Below are 25826 nucleotides of genomic sequence, written 5' to 3'. Positions count from 1 at the left end.
TTATTTTGGTTTTATCCCCAGAATCCAGAACAATGCTAGTGTACTGTAAGGAGTTAAATGAACATTGAATGTTTTTTATTAGAAATGTATTAGAGATTTGTGCCATAAATTATTAGCAACTAAGAAATCATTATTGCTTTAGTTCGAGGAGGCTCCTTTGGACTGAGTCTGCTAGACGGGGTTGATTTCGCATCATTAAACATTAAACTCCCTTGAGTGGTAGAGAGATCTTGTGGTTTGAGCTCTGGGCCAGCAAGCTGGGACGTGTGTCTCTTTCTCATTTGAGCTCTTGCTCTCCAGATGGGGAAGGCTGAGAATCTCAGACGACGTGATCTCTAAGGTGGAAACGGACTCTCTCGTAGCTGACCCAATTTTACGATCCAGTGATACAACTAATGTGGCAACGCCAATGGGCATGACTTTCCCTCCTAATCGTAATTGACAAGAACGGCAGGTCTCAGAGGGGATCAGCGCGGTCACTGAGATGACTGCTGTTCTGCTTTTCTGCCATTAGTTCAACAGAAAACACATTTTCCCCCCTTTGTAGAGCATCCTTCATGCACAGAAAAGCACAGGCTGAGAACATACAACTTCTTTGCAGCTTTTTGTTCCTAAAATTTAAACTTACTCTCTCCCATGTTCCATTAGGATGTGACTGTTAGGAAGGCCTTTGTGTACCTTCTGGTCCATTTAATAGGCTAGTCTGCAGTTTTGCTTACTCTCAGGGGCCCGTTGCTGAGAAGGATGTAGGACAACCAGCGAACTTTAAAAAATGTAAACATATCACCTGTGTTGAAGTATGGAAACAGGTTATAAAGACACATCCTACAAAGAGAGCCCTATGGTAAAATGAATCACTGCTGGGAAAGCAGAGACATAATTGCACTCCAGAGAGTAAAAGACATTGTGTGGCCTCCTCAGGAGAAATTCAGCACCCTTTAGGAAAATCTGATAAATTTCCCAGTTTCCCACAGAGAAAACGACAGAGAATTTAATGAGAAACACATTGGAACCAGACCTGTCACTGGGTGATTACGTATTCACTAATCTCTCTGTAGGGTACAGAGAAAGTTGGTCTTCTCTGAGTTTATCTGAGTTAAAGGAAGGAACAAATTACCAGAAAGAAATGTCTTCACTCTCCCACTGATACCTGCTGACATCCCACTGGACTGCTTGTTTGAATTCCAAATAGCGAGAGCATCAGGGTTTGTGTAGTAAGCTATTGTTTTGATGACCAATGACATTGAGGTTTCATACAGTGGGTGACTTATTGGTACTTAAATGTAGCTTTCAAGTGCCTGATATTTTTAGTTTGGACTCAGGATTTGTGTTTGAGAAGTCCAAGTACAGTGAGGGGTAGCGTGTGTTCTTATTCTTGCAGGATTCCGTGCCATTTCGTATGTGCCATGAACTTCTGTCATCATTACCTTCATTAAATCTTATTCAGCACCTATATCCATTCTACAAGCATTTTTGAACACTTAACATACGCCAGGAAGCTATACGTAAATACAATTATATACCAAGTTCTGGAATAAGTAGAATATCCCATAGGCTGCACAGAGTCTTTAAGTCAGAGGGACATGCCATTCAAAATTTTTATTAGAAACTGACTGAACCACCCAGATGCCCCAAACCAATGATCTTTTTAAAAAGTTTTCAGAAAGGGTGCCTGGGTGGTTCAGTCAGGTAAGTGCCTGCCTTCAGCTCAGGTCATGATCCCGGGGTCCAGGGATGGAGCCCCACATGGGGCTCCTCGATCAACAGGGTGCTTCTCCCTCTCCCTCTGCCTGCCACTCCCCCTGCTTGAGCTCTCTCTGTCGACTCAATAAATAAGATCTTTAAAATAAATAAAATAAAAAGATCATTGGCTTAAAAATAGATTTCACATGATCAAAATTGAGATGTAGCAATGAAAAAATCTTAAAGGACGTGTAGAATTCCTTTGACAAATTATTTTTGGTTGTTTCTCAGGACAGCCATGCCTGCAATACTCTTTTAATTAAAAAATTAACTGTACAATTATTTTCTACAACTGTAAAAATGGTGCCAGGATTCAAGGTTTTGGTTTGTGTAATATTTTCATTTTGTTATTGAAAATGTGGGAAGTCCTAGCTTAGTTCCTCTGTCCTTTGGAAGGGTAAAAAATGTTAATGTAAGAAAATTATTTAGTTTTCTATTTCAAGATCTATTTTATAGAAAATTCATCTACCAGATATATGGTGTTTTATTTTCAGGGATAAGAGGAAAAAGCATCTAAAACAATATAATTATTATATTCAGAAATAAATTTTGGCATTATCCTTTATTGTCATCACATGATTCTGAACTGCTGGCCCACTATAACTCAGTAAAAGAATGAAGATAATTTATATACACCCACTTTCTCAAATTAGTTTCTTTAGAAGGAAGTGACAGTATCATTTGTGACATAAAAATCAGTGTTATTACATCTTATTGGAAACATATACTTAACTTCTATAGATGTTCCAAATAAAGACTTTCTTAATTTAAACATAATATAACTAATAAAACTGAATTGTCAGTCAGAAGGTATTTGCCATCTCTCTTCTAGGCAAATTAGGTTCCTAAATTTTAGCGCCAAATGCATAGATTTTTTAGATAAATATAACCGTGATTAAACAACTTCATTTGAGATTAGATGGGCCAAGTTACTTGAAAATGATCAAAAACCACGTAAGCAAGGACCCCTCCCATCAAAAGTTCTAGGTATTAGTAAGGAGTTCTATTTATGCATGTTTTCTGTACATGAGTTCATTTAATTAATTAATTTGGGTAACTTTAAGCTTCAGCGAGCATTAATTAAATGTAATTGTGTATGGCCAGTAAACTGAAGATAAGTGTAATTTAAATTTTTTTCAAATTTTAGCTTGCCTTTAAATTTTGAAATTAATGAGTCCTGACTTGCATAATATATATTTAGTAACTATCCTATTTTAATTTTCATATACTGATCAAATCAAGCTATTATTTTATGGCTAACATAAACTATCAGCAGCATTAGCCTAATATAATATACGTGTCAATTCAGCATGTTGTTAATCATCATTAATATCATCTTTTCCTTGCCCGTTTAGGAACACGTGTCTACAGTTCTGTTTTATAACTTTAATTCTTCATGTGTGCTAAGAACTTAATACACAGTGCACAATTCTTAACAATATATTAGAATAAACCAAAGGGTTATTTTCAGTTTTCTACTGGGCATATAAGGTGATATGACAGTTGGATAAGAGTTAGACATATTTTGTCTCCAAAGTCTTGTTTCATTTAACTCAAGAGAATTAAAATGTATAAATTAAAGAAAATTTTTGTAGTATTTCATTTTGTATTTTTTAAAATCATGTATTGGATGCAAACAATATTTAGTCAGATTATTGGATTTATAATAAAACACAATACTAGAGTACAGGCATGATATTTTTGTCGATGGGTGATTTCATATATTAATATCTGTATACTTTGTTTCCATTTAAAAAAAAAAGCAAACTGCTTAAGTAGTAGTAAGTTCAATTGTGATAAATTTCAACTTTGCATTTGTGCACCAAAATAAACCATACCTTAAAAAAATTCGCCAGCATCCTTTAAAAGAAAAGCATGTTTAACTATCAGACACGGGTTTTCTGTGAACCCTTTTGCTCTTCCTATGAAAGACATACTTCTAAGCTTTAGCTGTACGTTTTTTATTGGCACATTTCTGAATATAAACACATTTTATAGACCTCCATAGAAATGATTGCCCAAGAAAACATAAATTATGTAAATTCTCTTAAGTTAAATTTTCTGTGATTCATGCCCAGCATTCAGTGTCCGGGTTGAGAGTCAAGTGCCATTTTCAATTACCAAGTTCCCAGCCCTGAATTTCCCACAGGGCATGGCCAGCTTTCTAAAAATCTACATCAGAAAGTATCTATTGTAGAGGGCCATCTATTCACTGGAATGGTTACCTTCAAGAGAGCAAACTCAAAGGGCGTAAGGCTGAGTAATAAGAATATTTTTGACAACGGCACTCGACATGCATGACTGTTACACGATTCATCTCCTTCTGGTCTCCATGTTCTTCTGCTAAGTGGGCTGCTCCCTGTGGCTCTGTACAGTGGGGATAGCAGAGGGTCATACAAGAGGTATTTTAAAGCGCTCTGATTCCATAGTGTGTGCTTGACGGACAGAATAAAATGTATTCCTCCAGCTGTTCAAGAATGAGGGCAGGAGGGGTAGATAGAGAAATGAAGGCAGAATGAGATCCTAGTAAATCCTGCAAACGTAGTGTACCCGGGCCTTGAATTCTCTTCCTTATCTCCAACTTATAACTCCATCCAAAAATCCTTATATTTTCTCCTTAGTCCCAGCCCACGATAGCCCAGCCACCTCCAGGGCAGGATTCCACATACTGCCGCGAATTTACACACACGCACACACACATGCACACACACTCAGATCTAAGCTGAATCTTTGGTGCCGTTGAAGAGAATTGAAGCATTTTAAGACGAAGAACTAAACTTACATTATCTGAGGTATGGTTAAAAAAAAACAAAATAATAAAAATTAAAAGTGCAATGAATAAGAAAAATGAAAAAAATCCACATGTTACAAATGGGCCATAAACACATTTATATTCATAAACTGCATTCAAATGGTTATGTCATATTAATTAAAATAAAAAAGTAAGAAAATATGCTCAATGCAGAGGTACTTTAAAAAAAAAAACCAAAAAACAAAAACAAAAGTTAATAAAAATATTTCATCTGCATCAAAATATTCTTTGGAAACCAAAAATAAAAATGTATCATGTGTGTTGATCTGTAAAGGTGAGAAGAGTACGTAGTCCGCGCTGTTGACCTTCCAGAACATTCTGGGTACCGCTAAGCGCAGGGCAGGCGGCGTTCCCGTCTTGGGCGCTGAAGCCGTGTGCTCCCCACTTTGGACGAAGAATTCCGGTTCGGCTCCTCTCAGAAAACATGTGTCGGCGGCGCTGACACCCGCGCCGACTCGGAGGCCGCGCAGGAGCCGGGGCCGGAGCCGATATTCTTCTTTCTCACAGTCGTCAGCTCCGGCGGGCGGAGGGCCTGGCTTCCCCAAGGCCAGGAAGAAGGTTACCCGAAGCGGAACTTGAGTCTGTATTTCACGGTGTTGGGACCCTTCCGCGGGGCGGACACGGGCGCCTTTGGCCCGGCCGGACCGGGCGGCTTGTTCTTCTCAGGCGCCGTGACCGTGAAAGACAGTTCGGGCTGCTGCGGCCGCCGGAAGCGCGGCAGGAAGTGCGTGGAGACGTGCTGCGGCCGCGCCCGCGGGCTGCAGCCGCGCTTGGCCTTCCCCCTCTTGTTGAGCGCCACGTACCACTCCCGGCCCGCCGGCTCGCTTCTGTGTATCGCCGAAGCGTACGTGTTGTAGCTGTTTTCTTGAAAGCGCTCCCTGAACTTGCAGTCGTCCGTAAACCTGGCCTGGGGGAGAAGAGAAGAAACGGCAGCAGTGACACCATTCCCAGCAGCAGGGAAAGAGGCCTACGCCGCGAGCGGACCGAGAACTCGGGACGCAAGGCCCCCTCGTCCACCCTCCCGCAAAGACCCATCGCGGCTTCCGAAAGGTTGCTTTAAGCTACTACTTTTCGTTTCTGCCTCGCTACTTGGTTCATTTCTGTAATGCTGCTCTCTGTCTCCTGTGTTCTCGGCGAAATAACATCAGTGCATACAAGAAGGATCACAGGAACTCAGTGTATTGAAACTGTTCTACTTTGAGATTGGCAGTGAAAAAATTAGCTTCTAAAATTCTAAGTTATTTTCCCCCCCTCCTAAGCCATTAAGAAAATAAACAGAACTGAATTACTGAGGAACAATTGCCTGGTAAAACATGAATTCATGTTCGGAGAGATGGGGTCACATTATTCCTTTGAAACAAGGATACGTTTTTCAGTGTTATCGGTGTGATTCATGGTGCTGAGAGAGGGGTAGCATATGGCCCTATTAATATTGCATGTGTTCGAGTTCTTCAGGAAAAAATATATCTTCACACAGTGACACAGGAGAGAATATTCGATGCCAAGAAGAAAAAGTTACTTTTGGAGTCATTAGCAATACTTCATCCAGATCTCTCTCTCCCGCTCCAGACACAGACACACACTGACACACACACACACACACACACACAGTCTGCCCTTGAAATGTTCCCAGAATAGCAGAAAAAGCAGACAAGTAAGTGTCCATCACGGTGAGGCTTGATCGCAGACTTATGATCACAGTCTGCAGAGGGTACAATGACCGCACAGAGGAAGGGATCCAGGAGGCTGGAGGTGGCCGGGCAGAGGGCAGAGAAGTCTTCTAGAAAAGATGACATTTGAGCTGAGTCTTCAAGCACAACAAGATATTAGTAACGCAGGTGACATGAGAAAGGGTCCTCAGAGGGGAAACAGTGTGTCCACAGGTCAGCAAGACACTACTGTAGGTAGCAACTTCCACAGGTAGTAGCAAGTAATGGAGGTAGTAATCCCACAGAATGTGTGGTAGAAGAGGAGGAGGTCAGGCTGACACAGTTGGCCGGGGAGAGCTCTGAAGACACGTCGTTTGCCAAGCTTGTCCTGCTGACGGTTTTCTGTTTACTGTGTACTTAGTGAAATAATACCAATGTTTATAAAAATGACAGGAACTCTTAATATATTTAAATTCTGTTACTGTTTTTAAATTACTTTGAAATTTTCACTTAAACAATTCAGTTAGCAGAAGATTCTGTTGAGGAATTAAAGGAAAATGTATGGGGCAAAAGCATGAACACAGAGACAGATCTGCAATCAAATGTCAATCTTGCCCATCGAGGGCAAGCTTTAGGCTCCTTATCCACAATCCTTATCCATAGGGCTATTGGGAGCACCAAAGTATTTTTCTAGGGAAGAGATGGGTGGCTTTCCTCAAATACAAAAGAGGCCCAAAGTCCCAAAGAATAAGGATTCCTATCCTAGACCAGACCACCAGGTTTCACAGTGGCGGGGAGCCCCATTATCTAGAGTTCCTGGGTTTGTGAGCACCCAATATGCTGATGTCTGTAGAGAAAAACACAAAATATATACGAGATATCCTTTTCATGCCAGACCAAGAAGTACTACGCTGGAATTAAGAGTTCTTTTTTTTTTTTCTTGCTTTTTCTAATAATGCCATGCTTTTCTCTCAGCATCTGAAAGTCAGAACACGGCAAGGCAATCTACGTAGATCTACTCTTGGTGGTCACATGAATTTGTTGGCTTGTGCAAAGCACTGATGATATTGGAAGACAAGCGGTTTCAGGGTGCTTCCGACAGCTCCCAGCAGCACACCGACGTTCTGTACGACAGTTTGCCCAAGTTATTTACATTCAAGCATAGTTCAGTCAATAAGGCTCTTTATTGGAAGGCCAGGAAGTTACAGCCGCGGGACGTGGGTGTTTTCAAGAACCACCACCTATGGCGTTCCTCGCATCCGGACGTCCCTACCAGCCTATGTCTAGGTCAAGGGCACAGTGCTGACGTCTCTGTACAACAGGATGCACTTACTGTTCATATTTTTTTATTAAAAAGACTTTCTTACAAGTCAATGTAGATTTTTTTTAATAGCTTGGCTTTTAAAAGGGCGTAAATGCTGTCGCATTTCATTTGATAATCCTAAAGTTTTATTTTAAAATAAAAGCGATAGCCATCTGTAATGTTTTCTGCTGCATAGAAGGACACACATTTTAGAAAGGCATATGGGGCTTCATCAAAGAGAGTAGAGGGTATATTTACCCTGCCTCATATTTTTTTCTTCAAATGTGCTTGAAAACATTTTTAAAAATTTATACATTATACCTTGACCTGACTTTACTCATGTTTGACAAAAATCCATTTTCCTGAAAAAGGATAGCAGTGATTGCTTTGTTCAATGTTGACTTTTTTTTTAAAGTGTACTGCAGTATTTAACCTTTCCTTTGCGCACACACACACACACACACACACACACACACACACACCCGCGCTGAATTTAACTTACAGCAATCCCATCTTAGAGCCTTCATATGGGTGGAAGCCCCCCAATTCCACCCGCTCAAATTATTCTGTCTAAAACCTTCTTCTTTCCCTCCTTAGGATTCATGTTCTTCAGCTCTTAAGAGGAAAGAAGGCTCTTTGGGCTCTAGATTTTCCAAGGGTCACTGACTGTCACCGGGGGCAGAGGTGCCCTGAATCCGAGGACCCACACACTATGGGATGCCCCACTACCTTTCCGGCCCCCACATGAGAGCAGGAGAGAAGGCAGTCAGACTGTTTTGGCTTTCTCAATGGACTTCTAAATTCGTGTTTTGTCTGAAAAAGTCTTCCAGCTGCGATGGAACAGAACCATCTGAAACAATCCCTTCAGTGAATTTTTTCATCAGGAGATCCAGTTTCTTCTTGAGGAGCACGACTCCTGGCCTTGTTCAGAAACGACGGTGGCCCTAACCCTAACTTCTGTCCCTCATGTCATGCACGAACCGTTTATATGGCAGAGACTCAGTAAGCAATACCGGTCTTAGCTACAGGTGTTCAAATATACGTATGCGTTTACCGTCACACAGTTTCGGATGGTAAGTTCTCCAGGCGGTTTTCAATTTTTTAAATCTCCTTTGAATTATAAGAAGTCCTTTGGCAAAACACATATTTTTTCAATAATAGAACTACATTATTTTCCTAGATAAAGTGAAGCTGCCAGAAAGACTTTTTCTATAGTGCGGGTGTGAAGTAGAGAGGTGAATGAGATTTCAGGTAAGCTACTAAACTCAGGAGCCCCATGGCCGCATTGGGCTAGCACCAGTGGCCATCGCAAAACCGAACACTAAAACGGTCCTAAAGAACCCATATCTTTGAAAAAATTCATTTTTACGGGTCTACTCAACAGGTGCTTCCCGGCTATGCATCACGTGTCAGGCACTCTGCTAGTTGCCACTTTTCCAATGAAAAACAAAACAGACACAGTCCTGTCCATGCTCTTTGTTGAATTAAATGATGAGTTTTTCTCCTTAATTTCTCCCTGATCTTGCAAGTGTAAAAACAGGTTACATTCAACAGATCATAATTGTAAAATTAAAATGAAATGTTCGGCTAATTTTTATGTAACTTGGTACAGTCCTAATGCAATTTAATATAGTCCTAATGGACAAAACAAATGAAACTTGAACAAATGAAGCTATTTTTTGCTTGTATAGCCTAATTCTTCAGAGGAAGAGAAAGAGTGCCATTAAGGAAAACAAGAAATTTTGGATTAGAAGGACTCTGTGCCTTGTTTCTACTCATCTCTTCCCACAGTGAGAACACACAATGGATGTTTAGAAGAAAGGTCAAATTCAGTTCAAAGAAAGTAAAACTTTGATTAACTGGATATTTTAGAAAAGACTAATTCCGCTTAATTGAAATCTGAGGGTCAAGTAAGCCAAACAGAAAATTCTTTCTGAAACATTATTTTTTAAAAGCTTTCTAAAACCTCTTAACATAGTTTCATTCCTTCGTAAATACCCTGGTGTGTGATGATGGAGGATGTCGCCGGGAACGAGCTGCTGTTCTCACTTCATGCAGCAGAAATACGTATGTAGCATGCAGAAAGGGCACGGAGAAGAGTGAATCTGGACCTACGCCAGTATAATCCTTGCAGTTTGTGGGGTATTTAATCAATTTTAGTTCTTTTTTTTAAAAAAGATTTTATTTATTTATTTGACAGACAGAGATCATAAGTAGGCAGAGAGGCAGGCGGTGGGGGTTGGGGGGTAAGCAGGCTCCCTGCTGAGCAGAGAGCCCGATGTGGGGCTCCATCCCAGGACCCTGAGACCATGACCTGAGCCGAAAGCAGAGGCTTAACCCACTGAGCCACCCAGGCGCCCCTCAATTTTAATTCTTTATTTTGCTTTGTTTTCTTTGATTTGCCTCCCTCTTTTGAAAAACCTTGTGAAGGAATAATTAACCAAATACAAATAATTACAATGTTATTGTGGGCTACAGCCAATATATATTATTAAATAATTAAAACATTATTATAGACTGTAATAAAAACAATTATAAACCAAATTGTACTTTAAGCAAAGTTCCCTTACTGCTTGCATCCCTGCGTCTGGTTCCCCTGTCTCCTGTCAGTGCTTCTTGGGTCCCACCCCTGTTCCCACCAATGGGGCTGCCCTGGCCAGGTGCCCTTAACCTAGGCTGTCTTGTGTGGTTGGGCTGAATATTCCCCGAGCAAAGGTGCCCCACCTTTGGTGGTGATTAAAGGCTAAAAGGCAGACCCTGTTCCAACTACTTCCAGAGTACCCCAGCACAGGGCGGCATCCCCCAGAGGGCCGTCTTTTACTCTTGACTACAAAGGTTTCCCAGAGGTCAGTTGCAGCCACACTATGCTATCTCCAGGGCATAGCCTGCTTGCTGCTTGGCACTGACCATCTGTCCATTCTATATCTCTGCTCTTCATCCTGAGTGACCAAGGGAATATATAAGTTGGATTTAATAATAAACCAATGTGGGGCGCCTGGGTGGCTCAGTCGTTAAGCATATGCCTTTGGCTCAGGTCATGATCTCAGGGTCCTGGGATCGAGCCCCTCATCGGGCTCTCTGCTCAGCAGGGAGCCTGCTTCCCCCCACCACCACCTGCCTCTCTGCCTACTTGTGATCTCTCTGTCAAATAAATAAATAAAAACTAAAACAAAAATAATAATAAACCAGCCTGACATAATGTAATGAAGAAAAATGACCACCGGATTTCTCCCCCTCCAAATTTTACGAATTGAACTAAAATTATTCCGGGAGCCAGTTCAAAATGCAGATTCCCCAGGCCCTATCTGCAGAGGTCATTTTTAGTAAGTCTAAGGTGAGACCCTGGAATTACGTCATTAACCAGCATCCCGTGTGACCTGATGCAGGGGAGGTAAGAATTTTCTCTCTGATGCTCTTAATAACTCAAAAAGCTGGCCCACTGAGGGCTCCTATGTGCCGGGGGAATTTACGTCTCCTGTTTCTCCCTCACAATCATCCCAAGACAAGCAGGATGCTATTATCTAATTCTCTGGTCAGAGAAGGAAAGAAAACAATTCTGTAAAGCCCCATGTTTACCAAGCGCGGAGGTAGGCACCTGTGACTTCAAGCTCCCATCTCCCAACGCCTCAGTTCCAGCTCCTTCACACCACACAAACCCAAGGGCATCTCCTAGACTTCCGTCTAGTCCTACCTGTCTGGAAGTTGCTCCGTGTTAAAATACTGATGAGAAACAATGCCATTCTCCACACCATTGGCGAAACAGAGCACCGTCTCCAGCTTTGGGCTGAAATGGAACTATGGAGCTGTAAGTCCACTCATCACACCCAGATTTCCTCAATAAAACAGGCTCTCTAGCTAGTTTCACGTAGTGTGAATTTGAGGGAAAATTGGCATTTACTGCAAAGGCCGAGCCCTGAGCCCGTTTTTGAGCCTGAACTAATGGACATTTGGTTTTACTATGTAAGTTGAAAGCCCTTAGAGGGCAAGTGGAGTTTCTAGTCAAATGCCTTTGGAGAGCTCAAGGTCTGGACTGGGAGAGTGGAGTGCTTAATGGGTTATTTTTTTTTTTTTTATGATGATGGTAACTGTTGCTCAAGCCTCCATTCCCCCTTTCAGTAAACACGCAGAGCTCTTGGGGCTGCTGACTCCTCCTCACACTGCCCCCAGCGCAGGAAGTCCACTCCAGACTCCCATCCCGGGCCAGCCAGCTGGCACTCTCTGCAACCAGGAAAGGAAGACGTTCTAGTCCTTGCTCAGGGCTGATCAAGCACACATTCCATGCCTGTTTCGTAAACTCTGCAATTAGCTTTCCTTCCAAACATGATCCCCTAAAACCCTGAGAAACAAAAATAATTCTACCACATGCTTCTCTCTGGACCTTTAAAATAAGCTAAAATGTTTTTTTCTCCAATAGACAACATGCTATCTTGCATATTTTATGAAAAGGCTGGAAAAAAAACGTGATAACCATCTCTTCCAGGATTTCCGTTTTCTTTAGGGAAAAAACAAGATGCAACAGGGCTCTAAAAGAATTATGAGATTATGATCGTAAGAAATCCTTGTCTCTTAAGAGCTTGAGCCTGAGAATTTTGCTTTCAAATTAGGTTCTTTGAAAAAAAAGGAAAACTCTGGAGATAAGGGGCTCCTGTGGACACAAAAAATCTGGACCTAAAGGAAAAAAGTGTCCGTGATAAATAGGATTGAGGCTGATCTAAATATCTGAAGGGTCACAGCTGCCTGACCCCGAAATCAGGAAGTCTTCTGAGAAAGGAGACAGGATCATCACACAGCTGCCTCAGAGCAAATTAAAGAGGATCTTTCTTAAATTAAATGGTGAACACCGGGCACCTGAGTGGCTCTGTCGGTTAAGTGTCTGCCTTTGGCTCAGGTCATGATCCCAGGGTCCTGGGATGGAGCCTGCTTGGGCATCCCTGCTCAACACAGAGTCTGCTTCTCCCTCTAACTCTCCCCCCTTCCCCTGCTAGTGTACCTGCATTCTCTCTTACTCTTAAATTTTAAAAAGTCTTTAAAAAATAAATGCTGAATTTATTTCCCCCCACCCCCAGGCGCTATTCTAGACCTCTCATATGTGTTATCTCATTTAAACTGCTCAACTATCACAATAGATGGTTACTTTAGTTTTCCTCCGTTTACAGCTGATAAAACCAAGGAAGAAAAAGATTAGGTAAAAGACTAGGTTTAATTTAACTAGAATGACACAATCTAACTGTGTCGGTAACCCCTGCACTCAAGGTCTCTCACTCCTACATCTGGACCCACCTCAGACAAACCCAGAAGGGCTCTCCGTGGGGATTTCGACAGAGATAAGGAAGCTGAGGAGAGAGCAGGAACAGAGTGAGGAAGGAACAGGAACAGAAAGCAGGCAGAGAGACAGAGACAGCAAGAGAAGCGAGCTCATTTCCACAAGTACCTTAGCCTGGAATGAGTTGAGGAGGGGAGTGGAGTCCCAGCGAAGGCTCCGTCTGACTAACCCTCACGGCTCTTGGGAGGCAGACTTTGGCTCCCACCGCAATGATTCCCAGCACACCTTGACAAGGGGAAGACCAGACGCCTTCATCCTTGCACAGAACGCTGAGAACACCTGCACGGTAGGAAGCGGGCTGCACTAGTGCTTGGAATAGTCTAGTGAAATTTTGTTTGAACTTCAGTTATCTCCGTGTGCACGTCTTTGTGCACTCGTTCACCTGCATACTTGGTGCCAAGAGAAAATTTCTCTTACCGAATTAACAAACTTAGCCCAAGAAGAACATCAGCACAAATGTTGCCGAGGTGTGACCCGTTCCGGGCTCTCTTTCCTGTCTGCCATCTTTGTGTCGCTGATACGGAAGCATTTTCCAAATGAAACACTTCAATGAACAAAGCAGAGCTCACTCCTGCTTTGAAAATTCATCTTGAGAGGCGTCCCCTATGCAGCACATCATCACACTGAGTGACCAGCAGGTGTGAAATTCTGTGGTAAGTTCTGCGGGGACCACATCCCCTCTGCTTCTCGAGACTTTAAGTCGAGTACTAGAGACACAGAAATAGATGGGGAAAAAGAATCCAAACAGAATTGGGGAAGGGGGTGCAAAGCACAAGCAAAATATCGTAAGGATGCACCACGATATTTATTCTTTGTCATGTAATATGAAAATATTATTATTCCTATAAAACAATATGGGGAAAACAATGAAATTGTTTCCAAACAAAACTCAGCATCTTCTTTCAACTAGCTTTTACCCACAAAGCGTTATAGCATTTATAGAGAAAGAGAGTTCTAGAAGGATGGTTCTGGTTCAACCACTTGTTAACTTGGGAAAAGACTTAACATCTCTAAGACTGCTTCCTCCCCAAATCATGTAATGAGGCAATGTGAGTGAAAGAGTTTTTAAAGAACTGTGCAAATACATTGTCTGTGCCTGCAACTCATTCTTAATATTCTAATTGTTACTGTAAAAAATAAGTTGAAAATCTACAATTATTCATGAATATTTCTCAATACAATATGGGAATTACTTCCTCCAGAATTATATGAATGTTTTACATTTTTGGTTCATATTTACTTTATAGATAAAACCCTGAAAGTACTCTATTAATTTAAAATTTTTTCCAGTTTTGTTGAGATATAATTGACATAAAACATTATGTAAGTTTAAGGTGTGCAACATAATTTTCATATATATGCGTATATACATAGCAAAATGATTATAAAGTTCTCTTTAAATGTCTCTGGGCAGTTATTAATTTAAAGCAGCTCACAAATTACACATTTAATCTTAAAATGTAAAGGTTTTTAGCTTTTTCTGTGACAATGCAATTTTGTGCAAATCAAAACTAAATCAAATAATTATATCTAAAGTTACAAGAACAATTTTTCAATGTGTTTAACTAGAAGAAAACAAGAAAGAAACCATCTGGGCATAAAACTGATAATTGCTAGGATTAATACTATTTCTGAATTCAACTTCCTTAAAAATAAATCACTTTATAATTTAATTAGGTTTCCATCTAAAGAAAAAAGCGCTAATAAAAGCTCAGATAAGAGAAAGTGGGCTTGGACAATTGATTTAAGAAGAATCCACATAATCGTAGGGCTTAGTTTTTCATCTACAGCTCCCCTCAAAGTCATCAGAATGACTTTTATATCAAAGAGCTTCGGTGAGTGACAGGAGCAAGACTTGCTTTGTACTGTTTAAAAGTCATTATTCCATGAAATAACTTCAGCCTGCCAAGATGAGGAAGAATAACAGATGCTGTTTTTGCGTTATCTGCATTATTCCAGCCAGCCGTCCTCAGACATTTGGGTCATATTTCTGGAAATTTGGTATTTGCATTTGACAGGGGAATCATGTAACCTCACCTTTTGGCGTGACCTTTCTGACTGGCATCCATTTGTAATACTTAGAGTTCTGTGGCAATTATCCTTAAGCTGGCCCAAGTTTAGCTATTTTTTGCATGTACTAGAGCATAAATCGAATAATTTAAAAGTTAAGATGCTCACCCAAAACAAACCAGTATGAGAAAGTTTCTTTACACGCCCTGCACTTTATTAAGATGTTTAGATTCTGAAAGTGTTCCAATTATTTACAACCTTAAAGTAGACTGGGGAAAAAGTTCCTGTGTTCAGATGTGTCTGATCACTGTTTACAATATTCTGCATGTGGATTTTTAAAAATCAAACTTTTTTCATAAAATGGCATGCCCTGCTTGTGCACACTGATGCAGAACTTTGCCCCTGTAAATAAATAATCAAAGTGCGATTACTTTGTGAAAACTGTATTATAGCTTTCTCACCTCACAAGATGAAGTAGGTAAATCTTTTTATGATTCTTATAATCAGTGATTAAAGAGGTTAGCGAGGGTTTTTGTTTATCTCAATCAACAGGTTTCAGTATCTATTACATTTAGATTACTGCATACTATTAGTATTTACTGATTACTTACAATGTACCAAATGCTGTTTAAAAGTTTTAAATGTATTATCTCATTTAATCTTCAAATAAGTATAGAGATCGCTTGAATTCTGCTACCCCCTTGTATTAACAAGTCACCTTTAGAAAAAGGAAAATTGAAATTTTTACACATTGAAACAAATAAAACTCTCAATGAATTTTTTAAAGATCTGTAAGTAAAAATGAAAAATCATAAGTTTCAATTGATTACACTCTTAATTAAAAGTTTCTACATACTTCAAAAACCAGAAAAGCAATATTTCTCCAATTCATTTCGTAAAAATTAGAGAGAATAAAAAGTAAAGGACTAACATTAAATAATAATTGCTTTATAAAAATCATATAATGTGACAAATCTTAGTACACTACAGAAAAAGCATAAATCACTTTTAAGTGCTGTACATAGGGACTAAAACAAGTAAATCAAATCTGTGAGTAGAAAAACCAAGCTAGACATAGTTATTATCTTTACAATGTTTTAATGCTTCCCAAGTAGTGAGTATTTTCAGAAAAAAACATAGAAATCTATAATTTATAAATTGATTACAAAATATATAAGTGGCCTGAAAAACTTTTTCAGTGCAAAATTAGTCTTCATAATTTTAACTATTATTTTTAATGCAACAAAATTACAAAATGAGAGTCCTCAAATGGATAAATTGAATTTCTCTAAGCATGATCAAAATCTTCTCATTATTGATTCCTCTCCACACTTAATGATGTGAAAATATGTTATATTACTTAGACCTAATTTCTGACATCATGAATAGCTTATAAAATTGAATAAGAGCCTGATCTAGTAAATATGCACACACAATCACCACAAATATGTACATTTTAGTTGTTATATAATATTATCACTTCCATAATATTTCCCTTCAGATGGACAAATTTTAAGAAATAAATAGTAGCAATCACTTTGAGAGTGCTATTTTCAAATACATTCATCCTTAAAAATTTTTTGTGGACTCTATATTATCTTTTCAAGTGACTAAAATATAAAAATGATTACTTATAAGAACATCTTGGTTAAATGTACATATAATTTTAAAAAAACAAAATATTATGTCCTCTGAGCAAATTGTTCCTCTACCAATGTGGGAAATCACTTTGTTCCATTCTACAAATGTAGAAACTCCGTAACACCTTTAACAAGTATAAAGTGGTTCTACTTACACTTGCGTGGAGTTTTCCTTTTTTTGACATCGCTAAAAATTTGTTGCTGAAAACTCCTCGTATTCCTACAATCCCCTGAGACACAGCAAATATTTCCAAAATACCTAGGATGACAGAAATCCCAAAATAAAACACAGACTCCTCTATATATCATTGTGTAGAATTAAATTTCTACATAGATTCTTTTCATTCTTTATAGCTGTGATTTAAAAAAAAAACAGTATTTAACATCCATATCTTTCATGACATTCATTATGTTCAAAAAAAAGTCTAGCATGCAAGTGTTCACTTAAAATAGCAAATTTTAATATTCAAAAACTTAGTTCTGGTTCATTAATAATTCTTTTTTTTTCCTTACAAATAGGTCACTTTTAGTAAACAGTGTTTACCAATAGAATCTTCGCAATCTTAGTCTTAAATTTTTTCAAACTAATTCTCATCCATTGTTTTCTATCAGAGAAAATACACTGCTTTTAATATTAAATCTCATAAAGTCTGGCCCAAGACTGATATAAACACTGAAAGCCAGAGACAAATTCTACTTATTTACATGAAATAAATCCCTCTCCTCAAATTATAATAACTATACAAATCAATATATACCATATTCAATCATTCAGTGAGTAGTTTGTTTAAAGACTACACATAAAAAGATGTTGAAAGCATTGTAAATAATTTGGGATTATTGGCTCAAGGAGTGTTAAAGCATTATGGTTTGGGACATCCTGCATTTTAAACGGTTTTTCTGGCAAAAAATTTAATGAGGTATTTTATTACATTACTGTTTATATTTAGTATTTCATAGTTAGCATTATCAAGTCCATGTTCCTCTGTCTCCTATAATAATTTGAAAGTCCACATCAACTGTGTCAAGAGAATCACATACCACAGTTCACACAGTATTTTAAGATAAAATTCATAGTCTGTATATAATTGGAATTCCTGCCTGTTTATCATAAACTCATATATAGTTTATAAGAACATGAGAAAAGCGTAGTGATTTTTGTTAACTGCCCAATTTGTTAACTGCTCCAATTGTCAAAAAATTGGTAGGGAGGACAAAATCTCATAGTTCCCTAGAGCTAAGAAGGGACTTAGCCTAGGAAGAAAGAAAGGAAAGAAGAAAGGATGGGAGAAGGGAAGAAAATCTCAACCTTTTAGCCTAAATTATTCTGAATATACATACTAAGTAAGATATCTCAATAATATTCTGCTGAATAGAGAAATTCGCCGGAAATTTTGAAAAACAGTAACCTCCACCTGCAGTATTTGAAATACATATAAAATTATTCAACTTACCAAAAAGGCAGTATTGTGGATACACATATATATGACATACAGAAATACATATATATGAACACCTTCATTAGGCACTTTTTTGCACAATGTGAGTTAGTACCTATAATTGTAGCAAATATTGCTGCTTATTTATTCAACTTGATTTCTTAAAAACACTTGATCAGAAAGTTCATGGGGGGAAAGGGGTAGCCGAAGAACTATTGTCTTTGTTATAAGCATATTTAGTCCAGAGTAAACAAAACACTTCTAGGAAACTGCCACTACCCCTTTATTAGTGGATATTTCTTGAAAACAAAACAAAAACAAAAAACCAAAAAACTACTGGAAAGGGACGACTTTCACTTTTAAGAAGAAACTCCTAAAGAAACTGACATCTCATTAATTATTTTCTTCAAAACATTTTCAAGATGCTCTCTTCAATAGGTTTTGCTGTACAAATTCTTTGACTGATGCACACCCAAGGATTTAGAAGCATTACCGTTTTATCACATAGTGACGAAGCACACAGAATGCTTTGTAAGGTTAGATACAAGATATGATGTAATACATTGTGATGATGTTATTAATAAAGCTTTAATAGAACATGATACAAAGTTATATTTCTATCACACAGAATATTAAAAACAGCTCAAGGATTTTAGATATTTGGAAGATGGGGGAAATGTTGTGAATGTTGCTTAAATGTGTTAAAAAATGAGACACCGAAACATGAGAAATTGGCTACGTGTGGAGCGAGAGAAACAAAAGGGACAATATGGATTGGTAAAAAGGAGACTTAGTTGGATGTTTTCCCCCAATTTACTTATGGTTCTACATCGTTAGTGTTTTTATTCATTCTTTGGAAAATTACTTGGTTTTGTAAATACAAACCTGTGTTTTAATGAAAAAAATACATGGTAGCATAAGTGATAGAATTCTTATTGAATGTATCCGTTTACAGACTAACATTTCAGAGGTCAAGACAAAGCCTCCGGAAGTATCTGTTTGAAGCTTTGCCTATGTAAACTATAGCTTCTGACAAGTAATGTATTCTATTTTGAGAAAAACCCACTTTGAGTCACTTGTTTTCTGACACACTCTTTGTACATTCTGTGTGTATATGCTATGTAAAATTTGCATCTTAACAAATTACACAGGGAAGATGAAATAATATATGTAAAGGGTTATTATTTTATTATATATACTGCTTGGTTTCTTTTCTTGCAAGTGCCAGTGTAAAAATGATATATTGCCTGGGAATGAATGGATTTTATAATTTTTTAGTTTTTTATTTTTTTAAAGATTTTATTTATTTATTTGACAGAGAGAGATCACAAGTAGGCAGAGAGGCAGGCGTGGGGTGGGGGAAGCAGGCTCCCCGCTGAGCAGAGAGCCCGATGTGGAGCTCTGGGGCTCTATTCCAGGACCCTGGGATCATGACCTAAGCCGAAGGCAGAGGCTTTAACCCACTGAGCCACCCAGGCACCTCTGGATTTTGTAATTTTTAAAAAATTATATGTAATTGAAAGCTTAAAATATACTTTTGCATACATTCTATTTAAAATTATGAAGAATGCAGGAAAGATAAAGATGAGATCAGATGCAATAATTATTTTTTCACATAGGTAACTTTGGTATGATCTTCTAAATCTTAATGTAATTATGATATAATATTGAGAACGGTATTAAGATCATAATTTCCAACGTAATTTCAACAGTAATTTCACAAGATCTTTTTTATGAGAATGTTGGAGCAAATTCTGCAGTTCAACTCCCTGATCCCACCTCCAAGAGATTACACAATTATTGATTTTACTATACCAAATCTCAGGAAGGCACTAAAGAATTCTATATAATATTTTAAACGCTCATGCATTAAATCACACATATATAAATCCCAGAAAACATTTCTCTAAAACTAAATTTTTCTCAACTTCGGTAATTTCCTGACTCTTTTTAGAGCGAGTAATAATAAATTTTATGAGAATTTATAATTCCCATTATGGATGCCAAGATGGTATCCCTAAGCAAAATTGTGGAAGGCCAAGTATATCTCATAGATCAGATAGTCAATGAATGTTCACTAAACTGAATTTGACTTTCTCACAACTTCTGTTTCCTTTTTCAGGACACCCCACGTGCACACACGTATGGACACACATTTTACTCTCCTGCAATTCTGGCCTTCTGCTTGGGGAGTCAGGCAGGGTAATTACTTCCCATTAGAGTGCTAGTGACAATGTGTTATCTTTCTTAGGGTGTTAATGTGTAAGAGAATCAAAAGAAAAAAGCAGTACTTAATAGAAAAACACTACTTTCTCTTGGTGGAATTTGGGGGTTGACATCTGGATTGAAGGAGGCAAGAACTTATCCACACAGTGTCTAATCCGCTACTTACAAGCGCAGACATGCATTACAAAGTAAGTTTATTTCACCAAGAGAATATATGTCTAGATTTTTTTTAACCTTTGTCCTCTCCAGATTTTTTTAATACTACAGGACTCTATTAATGATGGTTGATAAAATCATGTAAACTTTTCCCTTTTCTCTTTTCTTAGTGAATGGCATACAAGACACAGATACCTGTATTCAGAAACTTGCAATAGCTCTTCTGAAAGTCCTCAAAGAAAATAATTCAAAACTGAAGTTTCTCTACTTGCATTTACACAGCAACAGATATGCTGTACCATTATCAAATCTGAGTCTTGAAATACCCAACTTAGCAGTTTTCAGTGATTAAATTAGTAACAGAAATCTTTCATTTGAGTTTTTCTGCTCAGTAGATATAGCTATAGATTTAGCTAGGCTTGGGGGACTACTTAAAAGGTTGACTCTACATGACCCCAAAATTGATAGTGAATTTAGATTTTCAAAAATTAATAAAGCCAAGGGTTCAGTTCAGTCAGAATATATGATTGGAATTTTCATATTTTATGTGAACACTTTGGCTTTGTGCAACCATAGTCTTCAACTTTAGCTGCCTGAATTGATAATTACTTGACTGCCTGTTCGTCAGTGGCCCAGCATAAGTCAACAGAAGCATTGAAACTGAACTTGGAAGTGTATAAATTAAAGCAAAACCTTTGTTTCTATTCAATAGCGGGATTTTATCATCTGCCTTGTCTTGTCCATCTTTCTTAATCCTTCCCTAGTACTTCTTCATACTAAGAGTATGAAGAATGAGCTTATTTTTCTGTCTCCAAAACCTAGAATAAATACTGTGTAAGAGAAGCTAAGAATATATTAAGTGGTATGCCTTAACTAAATAAATTGTGTTTCCAAATCTATGGTCAGAGTATACTTCTGATGGTAAAACTAGAAAATATTCACAGTTTTCAGAAATGTTAGTATCAAATGATAGTTATATGCATCTCTTCTGACAAACATTACAGAAAATTACTGAGTTTAAAAGAACCTGTTAGAAGGCAGTTTGACTAAAAAAAGAAGAAGAAGAGGGTTCGATGGCAAGGTTTTGACTGTTTTCTGAAGTAGCATGTATTATGCTGTAACCAAAGGAATGTAAGTTTTCTATCATTGCTAACTCACAGACAGTAAAATGAGATGATGAGGTAAAACTCTGGTGTGTCCTCTGTGGTCCTCTCTGGTCCCAGCTCTGTGTCTCCTGTGAGACTTAAACAACAAATGTTTCCTTATGTACTCTACCCAACAGTCCATGACCGATGCCTTAGTTCTATGTACATGTCAGGAAACCGTCAAGTGTTGCTTTCAAAGAGGTGTATGTCCACAATTAGCAGGTTTCTGTTTCTCTTTCACAGTTCTTTGGGGCAGAGGCTTATCTTAAATTTCCAATGTACATGCTTTCCCACTAAACATGACATATTTCATAAATTCTCCATCCAGCTGTGGTAGTGAAATCATAGTTATTAGTATTGGACACCAGACATCACAAAGCAGAAAACCACCAAGACTTAAATATTCAAGTTATGGTTTTCTCTGTGAGAAAAATCTATGGAAGGCAAAAACAAGCTAAAAAATCCCCCAACTCCCAGAAGTAATCAAAGTATTAAGGCTAATGATGTAGGCAACCTTTTAAGGACGCACACATAAATGAATGAGTGAATGAATGATGGCGGCCATCAGAAAGACAGACCACACTCTGAAAGGCTATTCTAAACAGGAATGAATGGGGGCACGTGTTAAATTAAGGAAGTTTTATTTAGGTGATTTTTAAGTGAACGTCACTGTTCCTTTCTAGGTATCTTTTTTAAGTGGATTTTAAAATAAAATGTACCTTGGGGCGCCTGGGTGGCTCAGTGGGTTAAAGCCTCTGCCTTCAGCTCAGGTCTCAATCCTGGAGTGCCAGGATCCAGACTCACAACCGGCTCTCTGCTCAGCAGGGAGCCTGCTTCCCTCTCTCTCTCTGCCTCCCTCTGCCGACTTGTGATCTGTTTCTGTCAAATAAATAAAATCTTTAATAAAATAAAATAAAATGTACCTTGTTAATAGCAATATCGGTCAACGCCTCCTTTAGGTGAATGTATTCTTTGTTGAATTGCTCTCATGTTCCTTCCTGTGCTTTTCTAGAACCTCCCTTCTGGCAGGGCCTAAGTTGCAAAAATCTCTGTCTTTTCCAAGAGAGGAGGGTGAGTATATTGGGAAGGAGTTTGGATTTCAGAGACCACTAGTACATCCAAACCCACCCTAGAGACGTGCTCCCCACCCCCCCACCCCCCCCGCCGAGATCCAACCAGTAGCCTGTTAAATGCTAACTTTGGGTCCTCCCTTGGGAACACAGAAGTTATCTTGTGCTGGTGCTAATTTCCTGGATAAAAATACAAGAACGGAACAGGAAAAGTTTTCCTGTAAAAGAAAGGTGGAAAGATCAGAAGTGGGAAGTTGGGTGGGGGGAAATGAGAAAGACAAGTGGAAATACTGAAGTACATGGCGACTCTCTCTGCCCCTGAAATCTCGGGAAGGTCCCCTTCGCCCTAACACGCCTGCCCTTTATGACCCAAGACGGTGAGTTGTCCGATAAGGGTGCGGAGAACCTTAAAGCATAGAAACAGCCTCCTCCACGGAGCGAGTGGTAGGCCCCAGGGCTCGCGGGGGCACACTCTCTGGTTCCGGGCTCCAGGGCCGCGAAACACGCGCACCGCGGCCCGCTGGAGCTGCACCGCTCGGCTCGCAGGAGGCGGGGCAGGGGCGGGCGTGGACGCGCGCACCGCCTGGTCTCCCGCACCCTGCCACCCGAACCCCCGGGGGCAGCCGTGCCCGCCCGCACCACCCCCCCCCCCCCCCGACGTGCACACCTCCAGCCCTGCTTGGCAGGCGGCAGCCAGATTGCCAGCCCCGCCGAGGCGCCCGCGCTCCTCCGGGGGTTAGAGAAGCTCAGTGGCCCGTGGGGTCGTGGATTTGAAACGAAGCAGGGGCCGCACACCTGGGAGCGAGCTCCGGGGCTGACACTCGACAGCCAGGGGACCGGATGCCGCGCAGCCTTCTGGCCACGCTCCCGCTCCTCCTGGGTATCTCGCAGGCCCCGGCTGTGGGTCTGTCTGTTGGGCTGACCCCTGCCGGATGAGCGATCTGGCCCTACCGAGGAGAAGCCTCAGAGAGATCGCCCCAGTCTCGTGCACACCCCGAGTCTCATCTCTCCAGCAGCTCTGGAGGCAGCGAGAGGAACCCGAGGAGCAGCAGTGACAGGCTGCAAACCCCCGCGGGCGGAAGGGAAGAGGGAAGGGAAGAGATGCAGCTAGAGAGAGAACTCAGAAAGAAAATGTCAAACTTTGCTTTAAAAACAACAACAACAAAACAAAACAAAACAAAAACTTAACACACTGTGCACCTGTAAGGAATTGAACCTCCTCTGAGTTTCTTCCAAAATAAAGAACTTTTCCTTAACCGTCCCGGGGAACCAAAGCCTGGCCACTTCCTCACAAGGTGCTGTCACGGTCTCAACGCACTGAAGGTTGCTAAACCCAACTTTGAAGTCAGTCACTCCAATGCCCACCACTATCTTTCTCTAAACGTGTCCAGCTTTCCAGACGCCTGTCTTCTTCCCGGCAGGGGCTGTCTTGGTCTCCCCCGGGATGCAGTACACACTGTGTATGTGTGTAACGTGGTGTGTATAGCCGTGGGTATCAATCGGGACACATGTATGTATAATACATACTGCTCTGGGCTTCCTGGTGGCCGTTGGAGGGGCGGCCTGTGAATTTGATTCTTCTAAAAAGAAGTAACCGTTCGTTCAGTTTTGGGCAAGGAGAAGGGATGCACTTTGACGCCTCTTGAAAAATGCTAGCCCGGCAAGCAGAAGCGGGAGGTAAACAGAAACCAAACAAGCAGAAGGACTTGTTTTTTCTCCAGGCACAGGCTGGGGCTCCTCTGGGACCCCCCCAAGCGGGAAACGAGGTCGCCTGTCGGGAGAGCCTAGCCGCTGGCCGCCTGCGCCGCAGGAATCGCCATTTCTCTAACCCGGAGAGGGGCGCGCGAGCGCGGTCACAGGGACGCATCCGCACCCCCAGCCGCGGGCCGCCCCGGGGCCGCCGGGTCCCGCAGCCCGCGTTCCCCAAGGTGCCCCCGTGGGCCGGGGCAAAACCGCGGTCCCGCCCGAGTCCCCCGCTGCCCGCTCAGGACGCGCTTGGCCGGGCGAGGGAGCAACTTACTTAACATGTTGGCTTCATGGGAGCCGTTGACTTTGCCATCCGGGTAGATCTGCAGATGGAAACCGATGCCCACTCTGCAGTACAGGCTGCCGGTCCGGCGCCCCGAGGGGCTCCACTGGAAGCTGCTCTGCTCCAAGCCGCCGCCTCGGTTGCCCGGAGAAGCGCCGGGGGAGGGGGAGGCGGAGGAAGAGGAGGAAGACGTCGTGCCCCTGCCGCTCCGGCTGCTGCGGGCGCCTCCCGGGCTCCGACCGGTGGCAGCGGGTCCGGGTTGCCCTTTGGCGGCGACGTGCTTCTCCCCGCGAGCCCAGGCGCTGAGGACGAGGTGGCTGAGGAAGAGGAGGAGGAGGAAGGACAAGCTCATTCTTCCAGCCGCCGGGTGTCTAAGTGCATCTTGTAGGGCTGCTTCTGGGCTCCGTGGCCCCCGCGCGGCTGCGAGCCTCTGGCGCTGCCCCCCTCGCCGCCCCGGGTGGACATAGCCTCGGGGACGAGAGGGAGGGAGGGAGAGAGGCCACTCGAGCGGATCCCGGCGCCGCGGCGGGGATATTTATAACGCCGGTGATCTCACTGCGCGGCGCACGCCCGCGAAGCCTCCCCTCACCCGCCGCTTTGTGCGCTCTCCGGCCGGTGCGGGCAGGGAGCCTCGCGGCCCCGGGGGCGGGGGTGTGCAGGAGGGAGGAGATGGGAGACGGCGAGTGGGAGGGGAAGCCGGGAGGAGAGGAGCTGCGCCCCGACGCTGGGCACGCGCAGACCAGGGCCACGCACCCCAGCAGTTCTCACGCGCCGCCGGCCCCCCTCGCGCTGGAGCCGGTGCTGCGCGGCGTTTGGCTGCGCGCGAGCGTCTGAGTCCTCCGGGGGCAGCAACCGAGATGGGGGGAGGCTCTAAGCGTGGAAGTGGGTTCGCGTCCTCGCCCACCTCCGCCGCACGCCTGCGCCCCAGCAACGCACTCTTGCCCACCGGGACCCAGTTTCCAGGCTCCCTTCCCGTCCGCCGGCACAGCCCCCGTGCTGGGAAGCCCCGGGGAACCGAGTCCGGCCGAGAGTCTCCCGGCGCTGCCCAGGTCGCGCAGCGGGGAACCACGCCGGGATTCGCAGCCCAACTTGGGAAGCCTCTGGGCCGCACGGCAGGAGGAGAAGGCTGGTCTTCTTGCTGCTGTTGTCTCTGATTTATTAAACAGCTAAGGCGCGGGTTTCTTTGGCATTTAGAGAGCCACCTTGAGCCATTAGGCCACGATTCGAGCTAATCTTCTGTTGGAAACTCTGGATTGCGCTAAACGTTATGCCCGATTTGCA

At 41.6% G+C, this 25826-nt stretch overlaps 1 protein-coding gene across 3 annotated transcripts; it reads right to left on the bottom strand.

Moving 5' to 3' along the window:
* FGF5 (fibroblast growth factor 5) lies at nucleotides 1–25055 on the bottom strand. Of its 3 annotated transcripts, none has more exons than XM_047719654.1 (3): nucleotides 24537–25055; nucleotides 16636–16739; nucleotides 1–553 (listed from the first exon to the last, which is right to left on the bottom strand). In XM_047719654.1, exons 1-3 carry the CDS (start codon nucleotides 24895–24897, stop codon nucleotides 458–460), a joined length of 561 nt encoding a protein of 186 aa, XP_047575610.1. In that variant the 5' UTR covers nucleotides 24898–25055; the 3' UTR covers nucleotides 1–457. The 3 variants fall into 3 exon arrangements, with proteins under 3 accessions (XP_047575610.1, XP_047575608.1, XP_047575609.1); XM_047719652.1 differs by lacking the exon at nucleotides 1–553 and adding an exon at nucleotides 4720–5462 and having other exon boundaries at nucleotides 24537–25050; XM_047719653.1 differs by lacking the exons at nucleotides 1–553; nucleotides 16636–16739 and adding an exon at nucleotides 4720–5462.
* Between the last annotated feature and the right edge of the window lie 771 nt (nucleotides 25056–25826).

This window comes from Lutra lutra, chromosome 2 (genome assembly GCF_902655055.1).
Source record: "Lutra lutra chromosome 2, mLutLut1.2, whole genome shotgun sequence".
In the NCBI taxonomy this organism is placed as follows: Eukaryota; Metazoa; Chordata; class Mammalia; order Carnivora; family Mustelidae; genus Lutra; species Lutra lutra.
Note: the sequence above shows the minus strand (reverse complement) of the source record. Positions and strands in the feature narration are given on the sequence as shown.